Source organism: Oryctolagus cuniculus, chromosome 18 (assembly GCF_051225735.1).
Source record: "Oryctolagus cuniculus isolate XC-2025 breed Fujian yellow rabbit chromosome 18, ASM5122573v1, whole genome shotgun sequence".
In the NCBI taxonomy this organism is placed as follows: domain Eukaryota; kingdom Metazoa; phylum Chordata; class Mammalia; order Lagomorpha; family Leporidae; genus Oryctolagus; species Oryctolagus cuniculus.
Genome location: NC_142884.1, coordinates 79,286,989 through 79,302,686, shown reverse-complemented (window position 1 = coordinate 79,302,686; position 15,698 = coordinate 79,286,989). Strand labels below are relative to the sequence as shown.

Genomic DNA, 15,698 nt, shown 5'->3' with positions numbered 1-15,698 from the left:
AGGGTACCAGGGGTGCCGTGTGCACGCAGGACAGGCGCTGAGAGGGTACCAGGGGTGCCGTGTGCACACAGGACAGGCGCTGAGAGGGTACCAGGGGTGCTGTGTGCACACAGGACAGGCGCTGAGGGGTACCAGGGGTGCCGTGTGCACACAGGACAGGCGCTAGAGATGACAGTGTGCCTGGGTACTAACACTGTGAGAGTGGAAAAAGCAAAGACACAGCAAAGTGGAGACAAAAGGGATGCTTGGGACGTGAGCGAGGGAGTGAGTGACGGCTTCAAACGGAGAAACTAAACGATCCAGAAGAGAGAGACGCGCCCGGCCCGGCTGTGGCCACCAGGCAGGCAGCTGGAGTCGCCCAGTGGGCCCAGGGCTCCTTCACAGATTTTACTGTTCGGTGAAATGACATACTGCAGTGTATTTACAGAAATAAGAAACTCCACCGCACGCAGTTGGTGTGATGCGACACCAACATTTAGAAGAAAACCAGACCCCAGCACCAGCCCTCATTGTTCTGCGGATTCCTTTCTGCCCCTCCCCCCGCGGTGCTGGCACCCAGGGGCCAGGGGAGGGGCCTCCTCCCCTCCCGCAGGTCCCCTGACCCCAGCCCAGCCCAATCCCAGTGCCTGCTCGCAGGCTCTGGCCCTGCGTTTCAGGGTGGAGCTTCCTTGGAACAGCCCACGTGGGTGAGCCACGTTTTCCAGGGCCTGGCCGGAGAGGAGGACCTGGTGGTGAGTGGGGGCTTGGCAGGGCCGTGGGGAGCATGGAGGGCACTGGCGAGGGGGCTGCTCCGGGACCCCAGCCGCATGGTGCCACCCCCATCCGGGCAGCTGCTGGAGGAGAAGGGGTCTTCCTGGGAGGGGGGCGCCCTGGACAGAATCTGCCGCCACTACTTTGAGGTTTCCGGTCTGCAGACAGGCAGTTCCAAGCTCTCCCATGGGTCTGTCCGCTGCCCTGCAGCCCCAGCTGTGGAATCCTGGCCAACAGGGGGCCACAGGCTTGGGGGCCAAACGGGCAGCAGGCCCTCGCCTGACAGGAGCTGCCAGCGGAGATGGGTGGGATAGGGTCTTGTCTTTGGGCAAAAAAGGATTCAGACATGAGACACAGCAGTGGTGAACAAGGCAGCAAAGTTTAACAGGGTGCGACATCCGTCAAACAGACAGAATCCAAGACTGTCCAGTCAGTCAGGCTGGGAAAGCAAGGCTGCACGCTTAAACCGAGAGAATGCACCTGGCAGGCCAGGCCAGGCGGCTCAGCGGAGAGCCGGGCAGTCTGTGTTCAGACTGGGGTTTATGAGACCACGGGGTTCAGTGTTTCCTCGATCCCCTCCTCCAGGGGTGTGTGTGTGTGTGTGTGTGTGTGTGTGTGATGCCACACACCTGGGTATTTGCTAGGACCGAGGGCTGCTCAGTGTGAATTAGGTGAAGCTCGCCCCAGGGGTCACTACTCAGAGCTGTCAGACTGGGGGGGCACCTGGGTTGGGTGGAGGAGCCTCCCCTAGGCTGCCGGCCAGGGAAGAAGGCTAGGAGGTTTCTTGCCCAGTGTTATCAGGCTGGGTAACCCACGTGGTCCCCCGCAGATAGGGTTCTCCTGGGGAGCTCTCCTTCGGGGAGGCTGGGAGCCCCTGTGAGGTTACTGTGGTCTGCGCAGGACTTGGTGGTATAAAATGCTGGGCTGCTTCCAAGCTGAGCGTCAGATGCTTTGTTTTCCTTAGACCCCTCTCGCACACCTGGGCTAATTTCTAACTTCCTACCTAACAGAGCCAGGTACCAGGAGGCCAGCGTCACTGCCCAGACCAATGTCTGCCCCACGGGACAGGCCAGGCTAATCAGGCTCCTTGGGACGACCCTAGGGGAGCAGCTGGGACTCAGGACAGTGGCTGGCAGCCACCTTGTGAACATCCTGACCGCAGGTGCTGCCGAGCCCAGGCACCTGCTGGCCTGGCTGGGCCCCTGAGTCACAGACTCCTCTCCCCATCCCCTGCCCCACCCCACCCCTCCCCTTCAGAGCGCTGGGACAGAGCCTAGAGCCAGCATGAGCAGGGACCTGGACTCCGTGGAGGTCTTCGACGGCATCTGCTTCCCAGGGTACTTGCATAGCCCAGAGTCCCTGCAGGCCGCCTGCGCCTTCCAGTTCCAGGACACGGATGTCCTGCTGGCGACATTCCCCAAGTCAGGTGAGGGGCAGTTGGGTGGGTGCTGGGCGAGGCAGGGCCCTGTTCCTGCCATCCGACCCCCAGGCCTCCGTCCACCCTGCCCTCAGGTCCCTCCCCACACAATTCCAAGGGGTTGCCTCTCTGGCCCAAGTCTGGGATGTTCAATTTCAGAGCCCCCAGAGTCCTAGTGGCCTTGGGGCTCTGCTCCAGCCCTGCAGTGTCCTTGCCTCGAGCCACCAGCAAGCCTCCCCTCTGCAGCCCTTGGAGCCAGGTGGGGTGTGTGTGTGTGTGTGTGTGTGTGTGTGTGATGCCACACACCTGGGTATTTGCTAGGGACGGTGTTGCGTGGTGCGTCCACAGTCCTGGTTGGCAGGATCAACTCTGGTTCCCCTGGAGCTATTCTGGGTGTGGATGGGGTTTGCCTTCCCTGGGCCTTGGGGGGAGCGGGGTTTGCAGCCCTCCCCCTTCATCCCATGCCGGCCAGTGCCAGCCTGGTGTTGGCAGGACCCTGAATCTAGAAAGGGCAGGGCCCCAGAGACAGGGAGTCCGACAGCTGCCCCCAGTCCAGTGTGCAGTGGCAGGAAGAGCAGCCCTGCCCATCTGAGCTGGAAGCTGGGGGATCAGCTGGGATGGGGGGGCATGCCAGGGTGCACCAGTGCTTCCACCACCCATCGCTGGTCCACTCTCCCCATCCCCTTCTCCTTCCAGGCCACACCCAGGGGCTGGCCTGTGGGCGGGCATTCCCTGTTGGCTGTCCAGGATTAGCCCCTGTGGGGCTGTGGTTCCTGGACAGCCAAGGCCAGCCCCGGCCTCTACACAGGACCCCCACCCCCAGGCTGGGCCGTGGCTGTGCTGGGCACGTCCTGGCTCCTGGTGCAAGAAACAGGTGCCCACTCACTCCTCCCCAGCCTGGCCTGCAACCTACATGTACTGCGGCTTCTGAGATGGTGAGGGGCTGAGGGCTCCTTTCTATTCCAGAAGCCAACAAGCTAAGAAAGGGGACTGTGGGCATCAGCCAGCTGTTGGGCACCTGACGGGGACTGAGTGACATCCAAAAGCTGACCCCAGGGAAAGGGCAGTCGCTTGGGACTCCACACCTTCCAGTACCTTCTGGAACACCGTGTGGCTAGAGTTCCTGACAACGTCCTCACCACCAGGCTAGAATGTTCCAGAAGGTCAGTAGGGAACCCATCATTTCTACCAATGGGAGCTGGCCCAGAGGGTCAAGGTCAGAGGTCAGGGTCTGGGTCTCCCACCTGCCGGGCCAGGGTGCTGCAATACAGGGAGCAGCCCACCCATCCTCCACCTCAGCCCCTCGCCTGTGGGCTGCCAGGCTGAGCCTGTGTAGGGCATGACATAGCTCCTGTAGGTGCACCCCTGTGCTGGTCAGCCCTGAGCCTGCTGACCACTCCCTGGACCCTGCAGTACAGGAAACTCAATGGCCCAAGAACAGCACACATGGCCTGCTCTGCGCCGGACACGGGGCCCAGCCACGGAGCCTGCGCTTCTCCTTCTGAATTATAAAGTCAGCACACACAAGATGACCACACAAGAAACTGGGGTCTGAGCCCCTCCTGGAAAAACACTCAGCTTTCTCACAGAAGGCCCGAGCGGCTCTGTGGGGCGCACGCACCCTCACACAGCGAGAACGTGCTACACCCACAAGAGGCCTCAGCCTCAGTTCTGCCCCACCCCCAGGTTAGCCGTTTGAAAACATTACACAGGAAATTCCAGAAACAGACAATCCATACATTTTACGCTGCACACTGGGACCCATGTCTGGCCAAGCGGGTAGGACGCCACACGGGCCACACGCACGTTGGGCACCCTGGAAGGCAGCGAGGACGGCACAAGTACTCACATCCCTGCCGCCCACAGGGAGACCTGGGCGCCTGGGTGGACCTCCTGGCTTCAGCCTGGTGCAGCCCCAGCTGTGGCAGGCATCTGGGGAGTGACCAGCAGACGGGCGCTCTCTTTCTCTACGAGACCTTTGTGTCATTCTTTCTCAAATGCATTTTAAACAATGTTAAAGACTGTGCTGTTCTGAGGAGTGTGGCGGAATCCCACGCCCGGCCCGCCGTGGCCATCAGAGTGCCAGCGTCCGAGTCCCCCTTGTTCCAGTTAGCAGTGGCCTGGGAGCTCACCAGCGACACCTGCAACCTGGACGTCCCGAAGGGGAACTCGAAGGGCTTCCTGCAGGTGGGAAGGCTGAGGGCCGGAACCCACAAGTAAGGTGACAGCATGAAGCCGTTGGAGCCTGGCGAGAACCCTCTGTAATCTGAAGCCTGAGCCGGAAGCCGCACTCCTGCCGGCTGTGCCGCTGCACCGCACGTGGCAGATGTGGCCACAGAGCCAGCAAGCTTTAGAAAGAGGGTTCTGACAGCACTGCACTGCCTGCATGGAGGCTTCAAGAAGGACCCCCCAAACAGTGAGGCCCCATTTACTGCAGGCCAGGGAGCGGAGAGGCAGAGACCAGACTCATCGGTACACTAGACTTCACTGTAGATGTGAATATCTATGACAAAACTTAGCGCACCTCCAGGTTCAGGCGTCCGTAGGGTGCCTGGGGTGAGGGGACCCGTGGACCCAGCAGTGTCCGGCTTTCCTAGGTGGGCCATTGAAATCTTTCTCTTAACTCTCAGCCTCGCTCTCTGCCATGCCATAAACTCAGTAAAAATGGGCCATGACCTTCATTTTGGGGAAAACACATCAGACTCAACTGGATGGGGCCCGTGTGTGTCACACCTGAGCAGGCTTCAGGACTCCGGCGTGTGCACACATGGGTCTAGCCTGCGTGTCTGACTCACGACTGACGCTCACAGAACACAGCAGCACAGCATCTCGTAGGATTCCCTACCAAGAGGCTCCCAGCAAACCCAGAAGTCGCTCGGCCCAAAGTGTGGGACCTACATTTTGATGGACACCTTGGCACACCAGGTGAAGAACCATGGAGACCTGAATAACCAGGACTGTGAGAGATGCAGACACATGTGTGCTGGCATGCATGGTGTTGGCATGGGCCCACGTATGGCCTGGGGCAAGGCAGTGGCGTTCCCACATCACGGCTGACACTGGGTTTCCTGTGCCCTGTTACAGTCTGGTTAGTCACAACAAACTTTTATTCTGAAATTGAGCTCCAATGACCTTCACCAATTCCACAGACACTTGCCACCTTGTATGCGCCCTCTCCCCGCACTCCTCGTCCCTCCATGGCCTCGGCGCCCTCCGTCCGCACTCCTCGTCCCTCCGTGGCCTCAGCGCCCTCCGTCCGCACTCCTCGTCCCTCCGTGGCCTCGGCGCCCTCCGTCCGCACTCCTCGTCCCTCCGTGGCCTCAGCGCCCTCCGTCCGCACTCCTCGTCCCTCCGTGGCCTCAGCGCCCTCTCCCCGCACTCCTGGGCTCTCTGTGGCCTCAGCGCCCTCCGCCCGCACTCCTCGTCCCTCCGTGGCCTCAGCGCCCTCTGTCCGCACTCCTTGTCCCTCTGTGGCCTCAGCGCCCTCCGTCCGCACTCCTGGGCTCTCCGAGGCCTCAGCGCCCTCCGTCCGCACTCCTTGTCCCTCCGTGGCCTCAGCGCCCTCCATCCGCACTCCTTGTCCCTCCGTGGCCTCAGCGCCCTCCGTCCGCACTCCTTGTCCCTCCGTGGCCTCAGCGCCCTCCGTCCGCACTCCTTGTCCCTCCGTGGCCTCAGCGCCCTCTCCCTGAACTCCTCGTCCCTCCGTGGCCTCAGCGCCCTCCGTCCGCACTCCTTGTCCCTCCGTGGCCTCAGCGCCCTCCGTCCGCACTCCTTGTCCCTCCGTGGCCTCAGCGCCCTCCGTCCGCACTCCTTGTCCCTCCGTGGCCTCGGCGCCCTCTCCCTGAACTCCTCGTCCCTCCGTGGCCTCGGCGCCCTCTCCCCGCACTCCTCGTCCCTCCGTGGCCTCGGCGCCCTCCGTCCGCACTCCTTGTCCCTCCGTGGCCACAGCGCCCTCGTCCACATTCGTCTCTCCGTGATTCAGGGCCCCCTCCACACACATGCTGCTCGGTTCGTGACCGCCCACACCCACGCATACGTCGGCTCCGTGCATCTTCCTCGTCGGGTTTCAGACCTGGGGGGCTGCCCGATTTGGGGCTGTGAACCTCCAAACCCCGGAGCTGAAACTAATCTGCCTAGGCAAGGTCTCAGCTGTGTGTGTTGCATCAGCTGGCAGAGGTGCGACCATTTTCTGCCATGGGCCATCTGGATATACGTACCATCACTCACGGGCCACACAGCTCGTCCAGCGAGAAGCCCGCCTGCTACGGAGGCAGCGCAGTCTCCTAGGCGGGGCCGGCCGCTCCCGCCCTGGAGGAGAAGCTGAGGAGCCCAGCTCCCCTCAGTCCTTGTGGGGGGGACGACCGCGGCTTCTGTGGGTTCTGGCCCAGGTCACAGGCCACCCCCACGGTGGCCTTCCATGGCGCGTCTCAGAGGGGAGAGCAGAGCTACAGAGATGGGTCTGTCCCCTGGCAAACGTGTGAGCAGCGTGTGGTTGGAAACGGGGCCCAGGCTTCGCTGAAGAGGTCTCGGGTGGAAACGAGGGGCCTGTTCTGGGACTCACGGGAGGAACCCGTGACGCAGGTCCAGAGCTTGACGAGCTGTGCGTGTAGAGCTCACGGGGCTGCGACAGGAGGCCAGCTGCCGCCTCCCGGCCCACCCCGGCCCGACCTTCCCCGCGCGGCCTCACAGGTACCACGTGGATGCAGCAGATCCTGAGCCTCATCTTCTGCGAGGGCGACCTGAGGCCCATCCACCACTGCCCCAGCTGGGCCCGCATGCCCTGGCTGGAGCACATCTCCTTCCAAGGCTTCCTGGCCCAGATGGACCCTGCCCGACCCCGTCTGCTCACCACCCACCTGCAAGCCAGGGCCCTGGCCCCCGCCCTGAAGAAGTCCAATGCTCGGGTAAGAGACAGGCCACTGCCCTCCTCCTGAGCACCCCAGGATCAGAAGCAGGAGTGGGAGACCAGGCTCTCGGAGCATACGGGCTCTGGGGGTATTGCCCAGAGGACAGGGGTGGGGGCAATGGGCAAAATCCCAGCAGGAAAGAGCCTGTGGCTGAGCTGAGGAAGGTCTGAGTGGCTTCTCCTACCAGACCAGGGACACGGCCCAGCACTGAGAGTCAGGAGGCCTGGGAGCCGCCCAGCTTGGACCGGTGGATGGCTCTGGGGAAAACCACCCTTCCATGCCCGGGAGGCCCACACCTGCCGCAGACATCTCCAGGCCTTGTGGAAGCAGCCAGAGCCGTCACGCAGGACCCACTCACCTGGGGGTCATGACAGGCTTGGCCTTAGGGAGCTCAGGGCACAAGTTCTGACGATACCTCTGGGTGGGCTTGGCTGGGCCCGCGGTCCCCAGGGCAGTCAGGCACCAGCTGAAGGTATGTGCTCCAGAGCTGGCACCAACCTCATCTTCCCCCCACCCTTCCTGGAGGGGAGCATCACCCCAGAGTAGGCAGAGAAGGGCTCTCCCGACAGGTGGTATACGTGGCACGGCACCCCAAGGACGTGCTGGTCTCCTTTTACCACTTCCATCGCATGGCCAGCTTCCTGCCGGACCCCAGCTCCTTCCAGGATTTTGTGGATAAGTTCCTTGAGGGCAAAGGTGGGTCTCCTGGGGGCCCCTCCCGGAACCCCGGCTGGTAGGGCAGCCTCCTCTGAGGAGCCCCTGTGTCCCTCTCCCCAGGCTTCTACAACTCTTGGTTTGACCACGTGAAGGAGTGGCTGAGCCTCCTGCAGGATCTGAACATGCTTTTTGTCACTTACGAGGAGCTGCACCAGGTGGGTCTGCTGCCCCAAGCTCTGCAACCCAGTCCCCAGCCCCTCTGGAACATTCTGGACAGGCCCACCAGGTAGGCTGGGGCCCTCCAGCTCCTCGTGATTCGTGTAGTTACACACATGTGAGATTTGGCGGGGGCGTGGGGGGTGTTCAGGAGCCACTTTTGTGTGCATTTTAACATTCGCTATTCAACTTACTGTAGTGACTTCAAGCCCTTATTCTCCCCAAGTTCTACATTTAGTGTACAAATTTTATTCTGTTTATCCACCAAAGAAGTCTTTAGTTCGTATTTGATTCCATTTATAAACTCAGATGAGTTTCTATATGCATTTTAATTGTGTTAATAAATTCAATCTGTCTTTGGTATCCCACAATCATCAAGCAAAGCACGCAGGCTCTGTCCTGCTCAGCCAGCTCTCTCTGCCCAGCCAGTGCTCTTCTGGTGTCGCACACAGACGGGGAGATTGTAGCCTAGAGCTACCCGGTCAAGCCCCCTTCTTAAAGACCAATCGTATGTGCTTGTAACGGCCGGCCTCGTGCCTCATCCCAAGCCCTGGGCACGTGCTCGGGAGTCAGAACTCGTTGGAGGGTAGGAATCGCCACACATGCATGTCCTGACTCTCAGGGGACAGCAGCCATCGTCAGACAGTGCCTCTCTCTAACCTGAAGACGTCAGAATGACTACAAGTGGCTTCAGCTGAGGCCAGGCCTGCCCAATCAAATTAATCTGGGTGCAGAATTCAGTTCCCCGAGATTCTGGATGTAGGATGGTTAATCAGATCTGTGGCCAGATTCTCTGAAGTACTTGAAAGATCTCTCAATGCCAGCCTTCATTTCTTTAACACAAAAACAGTGATGTGTAGCTTCGTTCTTCAGGATTTGTGTACTGACTGATGTTTAATTGTAAGTCACTGTGAAGTTAAAAATGATGCTTTCACAAATTTGGACCCAGCCTAGGCGCTGGCAGATGTGTGAGAGGGGGCTGGAGTCCCCTCCTGTCTTCACAAAACTGCTTATCTTATGCCCCTTCTAGCACATGGACTTTACTGGGCAGCACCTGTCTGTCCCTGGAGCACATGCAGCACCTGGCACACAGCAAGTGCTCAGAAGTGGGGGGACAAGCACCTCACGGGGAATGACGAGGCACGAGCCCTGTGGCTCCCTTCTGGCTGAGCTGTAGTGCCCAGGACCTCGGCTGACAAATCAGGTTGTTGTTGTTGGTTTTTTTTTTGTTTTTTTTTGTTTTTTTTTTTTTTTTTTTTTTTGACAGGCAGAGTGGACAGTGAGAGAGAGAGACAGAGAGAAAGGTCTTCCTATGCCGTTGGTTCACCCTCCAATGGCCACCGCGGCTGGCGCACTGCCACCGGCGCACCGCGCTGATCCGATGGCAGGAGCCAGGTGCTTCTCCTGGTCTCCCATGGGGTGCAGGGCCCAAGCACTTGGGCCATCCTCCACTGCACTCCCTGGCCACAGCAGAGAGCTGGCCTGGAAGAGGGGCAACTGGGACAGAATCCGGCGCCCCGACTGGGACTAGAACCCGGTGTGCCGGCGCCGCAAGGCGGAGGATTAGCCTAGTGAGCCACGGCGCCGGCGCCGGCCCAAAAATGTACCTTTTAAAAATATATTTGCATTTTCTTTGAAAGGCGAGAGGAAGAGACAGAGATTCTCCACTCTCTGGTTCACTCCCAAATGCCTGAACAGCCAGGGATAAGCAATGATGAAGGCAGGAGCTGGGAGCTCAGTGCACGTGGCTGGAAGAAATGCAATTACCTGAGCCATCACCTGCTGCCTGCCAGGGTGCACACAGCAGGGAGCTGGATCAGAAGTAGAGCAGCTGGGACTGCACCGGGCCCTCCAGTGGGGAAAGACGGTGTCCCCACGCAGTTCACCCGCTGACTCAGAACAGCGCGGTCTTCGGTAGCAGGAAGGTAGCACGTTCAAGCTTCCGGGCTGATCCTGCACCTCTGGGACCCCGCAGCCACGTCCTCGCTGTGATGGGAGTTCACATCAGTGGTCTGGGCCTTGAAGTACCTGCGTTTTAAGATCTAAGCTGGCGCCGGCACACTGGGTTCTAGTCCCAGTCGGGGCGCCGGATTCTGTCCCGGTTGCCCCCCTTCCAGGCCAGCTCTCTGCTGTGGCCCAGGAGTGCCGTGGAGGATGGCCCAAGTGCTTGGGCCCTGCACCCCATGGGAGACCAGGAGAAGCACCTGGCTCCTGGCTTCAGATCAGCGCGGTGTGCCAGCCGCAGTGGCCATTGGGGGTGAACCAACGGCAAAGGAGGACCTTTCTCTCTGTCTCTCTCTCTCACTGTCCACTCTGCCTGTCAAAAAAAAAAAAAAAAAAAAAAAAAAAAAGAAAGAAAGAAAGAAAGAAAGAAAGAAAAAAAGAATCTAAGCTGGGGCTGGCGCTGTGGCACAACGTGCTAAGTGCTGCCTTTGACACCAGCATCCCATATGGGCATGGGCTCAGGGCCCAGCTGCCCCACGCCCACCCCCCGTCCTGCTAATGCACCTGAGAAAAGCAGTGGAAAGTGGCCCAAGTGCCTGGCCCCTGCTACCCACGTGGGAGACCCCGAGGGTGCTCCCGGCTTCAGCCTGGCCCAGTCCTGGCTATTGCAGTCATTACAGGGAGTGAACCAGTGGACAGGAAACCTCTCTCTGCTTCTCTCTAACTCTGCCTTTCAAATTAAAAAAATAATTTTTTCTAAGCCACCTAACAACACATCTATTTGTGTCTACCACCAACCACCCACGCATTTATCACCTGTCTACCAAACCATCTACCGCCATCTGTGTACCACCCACCCATGTGTGCACCGTCTGCTCGTCTGTCCACCCACCCACCTGGCCATCCAGCTCTGGGCTTACTCTGCTTTCACACACTGGAACTCCCACCGCACACGGGACGTTCGATATCCCGGACTTTTCACTCCGTTTTTCTGACTTGGCGTGAGTGAGTGCCTCATGCCTGGGCCCCGGCACTCTCCAACCTCGTGCGGCACAGCCTGTGCTGATTGCCTGGGGAGCGGCCAGCAGGCCTCGGCCCCTCACTGGTCTCTCCCTTCGAGTCCAGGAGCCCCGGCGCGCCCTCCGGAAGCTCAGCGAGTTTCTGGGGCGCCCGCTGGGGGTGCAGGAGGAGGACCTCATCCTGGGCCACAGCAGCTTCTCCTTCATGCGCCAGAGCAGGGCGGCCAACTACAGCCTGGTGCCCAGGGAGATCATGGACCCCGCGCGCAGCCCGTTCCTGCGGAAAGGTAGGGCCCGCCCCGTCGTCGCCAGCCCCACCGGCAGCCCTCCCTCCCTTCCCGGAGCCAGGGTCACCGCCACCGCTCCCAGCCCCCCACTGGCTAGCAGGGGACCCGTCTCCCGAGGTCACAGCGCCTCCCGGAGCCCCAGGAGGGCGTCCCCTGAAACCAGCGCCTGAGAGTCTCCCTCCCAGGGACACCGACCTCCGCTCCCTGCCGGGGCAGCCCGGGCGCCAGGGGGCAGCCCGGGCGCCAGGGTGTCGCGTGCCCCTGGGGTCGGCGGTGAGTGCCCCGTGCCCCTCGGGGTCAGCGGTGAGTGCCCCGTGCCCCTGGGGTCGTCGGTGAGTGCCCCATGCCCCTGGGGTCGTCGGTGAGTGCCCCGTGCCCCTGGGGTCGTCGGTGAGTGCCGCGTGCCCCTGGGGTCAGCGGTGAGTGCCCCGTGCCCCTCGGGGTCAGCGGTGAGTGCCCCGTGCCCCTGGGGTCGTCGGTGAGTGCCCCGTGCCCCTGGGGTCGTCGGTGAGTGCCCCGTGCCCCTCGGGGTCAGCGGTGAGTGCCCCGTGCCCCTGGGGTCAGCGGTGAGTGCCCCGTGCCCCTCAGGGTCAGCAGTGAGTGCCCCGTGCCCCTAGGGTCAGCGGTGAGTGCCCCGTGCCCCTGGGGTCAGCGGTGAGTGCCGCGTGCCCCTGGAGTCAGCAGTGAGTGCCCCGTGCCCCTCGGGGTCAGCGGTGAGTGCCCCGTGCCCCTGGGGTCAGCGGTGAGTGCCGCGTGCCCCTCGGGGTCAGCGGTGAGTGCCCCGTGCCCCTGGGGTCAGCGGTGAGTGCCGCGTGCCCCTGGAGTCAGCGGTGAGTGCCCCGTGCCCCTCGGGGTCAGCGGTGAGTGCCCCGTGCCCCTGGGGTCAGCGGTGAGTGCCGCTTGCCCCTGGAGTCAGCGGTGCGTGCCCCGTGCCCCTCGGGGTCAGCGGTGAGTGCCCCGTGCCCCTGGGGTCAGCGGTGAGTGCCCCGTGCCCCTGGGGTCAGCGGTGAGTGCCCCGTGCCCTTCGGGGTCAGCGGTGAGTGCCCGTGCCCTCGGAGGCCAGCACCTCAGACCCGGCGGTGACTGTCGCGCGCCCCTCATGGGTTGGCGCCTCGGGGTCAGCGCCTCAGGGCTGGTGGCGAGTGCCCAGTGCCCCTCGGGGTCGAAACCCCCGCTTGCGTGCTCCTCAGGTCGGCGCCATGGCCCCCTCCCCGAGCCCAGCCGGAAGCAGTAGGGAGAGGGCCCTTGGCGCGTGGGCGCGTGCGCAGCTGAGCCCACGCACCTGTGCCTCCCGCGTGGGAGACCCGGCTGCAGTTCCCGCCTCCCGGCTTCAGCCTGGCCCCACCGGGGCTGGCATGTGGGGAGTGAACCGGCGGATGGAAGACCTCTCCTCTCCCTGTGTAACTCTCTCAAATAAATAAAATAAATCTTGAAAAGTAAAGAAAACCTACAGGGGGAGGTCCCCGGCTCAGCTCAGCCAGGGCAGGGGTCTCCGAGAACCATGAGCAGCCTTGGAACAATCTTGTTTTTCTTTTTTCGAAAAAGATTTTTTTTGGAAAAAGATTCATTTGTTTACTTGAAAGGCAGAGTGAGGTACTTCTCGTATATCCGGATGTAGTGAGAGGTCTTCCATCCGCTGGTTCACTCCTCAAATGGCCACAACGGCCAGGGTTGGGCCGGGCCGGGCCGAAGCCAGGAGCCTGGGCTTCCTCCAGGTCTGCCGCGTGGGTGCCGGGGCCACCGCTGCTTCGCCAAGCACATTAGCAGGAAGCTGGATCCGAAGTGGAGCAGCCAGGATTTGGATAGGGAATGCTGGCATGGACAGAGGCTTGACACCCTGTGCCACAACCCCTGTCCCAGGAGGACCTCTCGACACGGAGAGGCCACCCTCCCCTCGACCAGCTTGGCTTTTGCACTCTTGGGCAATCCGCTATTAGTAGAAGTTGCGGAGGGACTGGTGGCGGTGTAGACTACGCGGAGACGCGCTCCTGGCCGTACCACCCGGTGCCCGATGGTGTTTCACCATGGCGGGGGCCGCCTCAGGAGGTTAGCACCTCCAGCCCATCACTGCAGTGACCAGAACCCCAGCCCGGGGCTGGCTCCGTCCATGTTGAACCCGCGGTGGAACCGCGACGCTCCCTGCATGTGGGAGTCAGGGCCAGCCCCTCAACGCCCACAGCTAGGGTGGCTCGGCAAAGGCCCCCAGGCCACTCTCAGGACAGGCTCTGGGCCGAGGACCCGGGCTCAGCCCCCACGCCACTGACCCTTCAGGGGCCACAGGCAGGTTCATTTCCTGGGGCCGCCGAGCCCAGCTCCCAGCCTGGGGGTGGAAACAGACACATCCCTCCTGTCAGTCTGGCGGCCAGCAAAGGCCTGCTCCCTGGGGCCCCTGGGGAGCTCTGGCCTCGCTGCCCCTGCCCGCTGCTGGTGGCCTGCCGTGCTCGCCTGGTGGGTGAGCCCCGTCAGTGTCTGCTTCTGTGCCCTGCACTGAGGATGTCACTGCGTGATGGTTTGCAGGGAGGCCACGGCCACAGGCACAGCTCTGTCTTCAGTAAACTGACCCTAGCTCATCGCCACCGTTTAGTTGTTAGTTATGTTTCCTTTTATTTGAAAGAGGGGGTGCTCCCTCTGCTGCATTTGGTCCACTCCACAAATGCCTGCAACAGCGGGGGCTGGGCCGGGCCGAAGCCAGCACCAGGAGCTCCATGTGGGCCTCCCGCTGGGTGGCCAGGGCTCAAGGCTTGGCCCGGCATCGCCTGCTGCCTCTGGAGCACTGACAGGAGCTGGAGTGCAGCGTTAGCCAGGCCTCTGCTCCGGCACTAGGCACGGGCGTCCCAAGTGGCGCCCCACCCGTGTGCCTGCAGCCGTGGGGACCCTGGGACTGCAGTGTCGCTTCCCCGAGCCCCGGCTGACGCCCTCTGCCCCCCCCCACCCCCGCCCGCAGGTGTCGTGGGGGACTGGCAGGAGCACTTCACGCCAGAGCAGAATGAGAAATTCAACGCCGTGTACCAGGCCAAGATGAGCGACTGCAGCGTCTGCCTGCCCTGGAGCATGGACTGACGGCCTCGCCCGCCCTCCTGCTCCCTGGGGCCCGGCCTCCTGACCGCCCACGCTCTGCTGTCTCCCTGGCCTGGCAATAAAATGTGTGTGGACCCCTCCTCAGCGTGGCCTGGGCCCCTCTTTTCCGCTGGGACTCGGCCCACCTGCTTTTCGCGCGTCCCTCCTCCTCTGGTTGAGACCCCAGAACCCCGATCCCTTGAGAGCCTGGGCTGCTGGCCTTCAGCCCTTTCGTCCTCCAGCCTGCTGAGAATGGCCTTCCCGGACCCTCCCTCCAGGGCCCAAAGGCCAGCAGTGGGGCCGCGCGGTGGGAAGGGGCCCTCCCTGCCATGCTGCCAACCCCAGAGGCCCTCATCCCAGTGGTGCAGCTGTTCCGGGAATTTCTAACTGCAGCGGAGGGTTGGGGGTACTGAGGCACCCCGGGCCGCAGAGGGAGCCAGCAGGCCTGACCATGTCAGCCTGTGTCAGAGAGGCCTCTTCTGAAGCCCGGCCCACGCTGGCTTAGGCCAAAGGAGAATGCGCCGGTCCCCGTGTGCGGCTTGAGGCACAGCCAGCTCCAGGCGAAAGCCTTGTTTAGTGCAGAGGTGCCCCACTCTGTGTGGAAATCCACTCCCGCGCCCTGCCAGTGCGCTGGCCTTGATCAAGCTCACCTCCTCCCCCGAACTCAAGACCCCACCAGGGCCACAGCAACCCAGGCCTCACCCTGGACTGAGCTGCTGGGGAGACCCTCCTCACTCACCATGTCCTCACCTCCTCTGTCTGCACCTGCTCCGGGGGCACAGGCGCTGTGGTGACATCACCCCAAGACAAGAGCTGCCCCTCCCCCCAGCAGGACTGGCTCCCCCGCTCCCCAGGAGGAGTCTGAGGCACACACGACTTCCCACTGCTGAGGGAGGGTCGGGCGGGCGGAACAGATGTGAACCCAGGTCTCTGAGTACAGTGATGAGCTGCGGCTCCATGAGGCCAAGGAACACGACCCAGCCACCAGCCCACCTGCCAGCCCATCAGCCCCACGTCAGCTGTGCTAGACACCAGCCCCGCTCCGAGGGGTGCCCGGCCTGCAGCCGTCACCAGGGAGAGCAGGGAGCTCCCTACGGGGCCACCTCGAGCCTGTGATTGTCCAGGCCACACCACCAGGGGCCACGTGCCAGGGTCCAGCCGGGCGTGCTGGCCTCAGGCCTCGGTGCTGCCAGGGAGCATGGGGCAGGAGGGGGCCCAGGCGTCTGTGTCAGACATCTCCGTAGAGCTCCTTGGCACCCCCACCCCAGTACCTCAGAGTGCATAGAAATACGTGTGCTGTCTGAGGGCTGTCCGCTGAGTTGGGAGGCAGCGCTCTGCTGTGTGGGGTCTCTGCTCACTCCAGCTGCAGACACTGCCTGGTTGCGTGAGAGCCCGTGCTGGGTGCGGCCCGGGGGCCTGCGTCCGTTGGGGGCCCCCCAAGGCG

At 62.3% G+C, this 15,698-nt stretch overlaps 1 protein-coding gene across 8 annotated transcripts; it reads left to right on the top strand.

The window, feature by feature from the left end:
* Positions 1–619: 619 nt before the first annotated feature.
* Positions 620–14,355, top strand: LOC100342351 (sulfotransferase 1A1). Of its 8 annotated transcripts, none has more exons than XM_089319800.1 (7): positions 620–731; positions 2,008–2,176; positions 6,857–7,071; positions 7,644–7,770; positions 7,852–7,946; positions 11,125–11,197; positions 14,142–14,355. In XM_089319800.1, the coding sequence occupies exons 2-7, from the start codon at positions 2,035–2,037 to the stop codon at positions 14,255–14,257; spliced, it is 768 nt and encodes a 255-aa protein (XP_089175926.1). In that variant the 5' UTR covers positions 620–731; positions 2,008–2,034; the 3' UTR covers positions 14,258–14,355. The 8 variants fall into 8 exon arrangements, with proteins under 8 accessions (XP_089175926.1, XP_069918949.2, XP_089175925.1 ...); XM_070062848.2 differs by having other exon boundaries at positions 11,017–11,197; XM_089319799.1 differs by having other exon boundaries at positions 7,852–8,017; positions 11,017–11,197.
* The last annotated feature ends 1,343 nt before the right edge of the window (positions 14,356–15,698 follow it).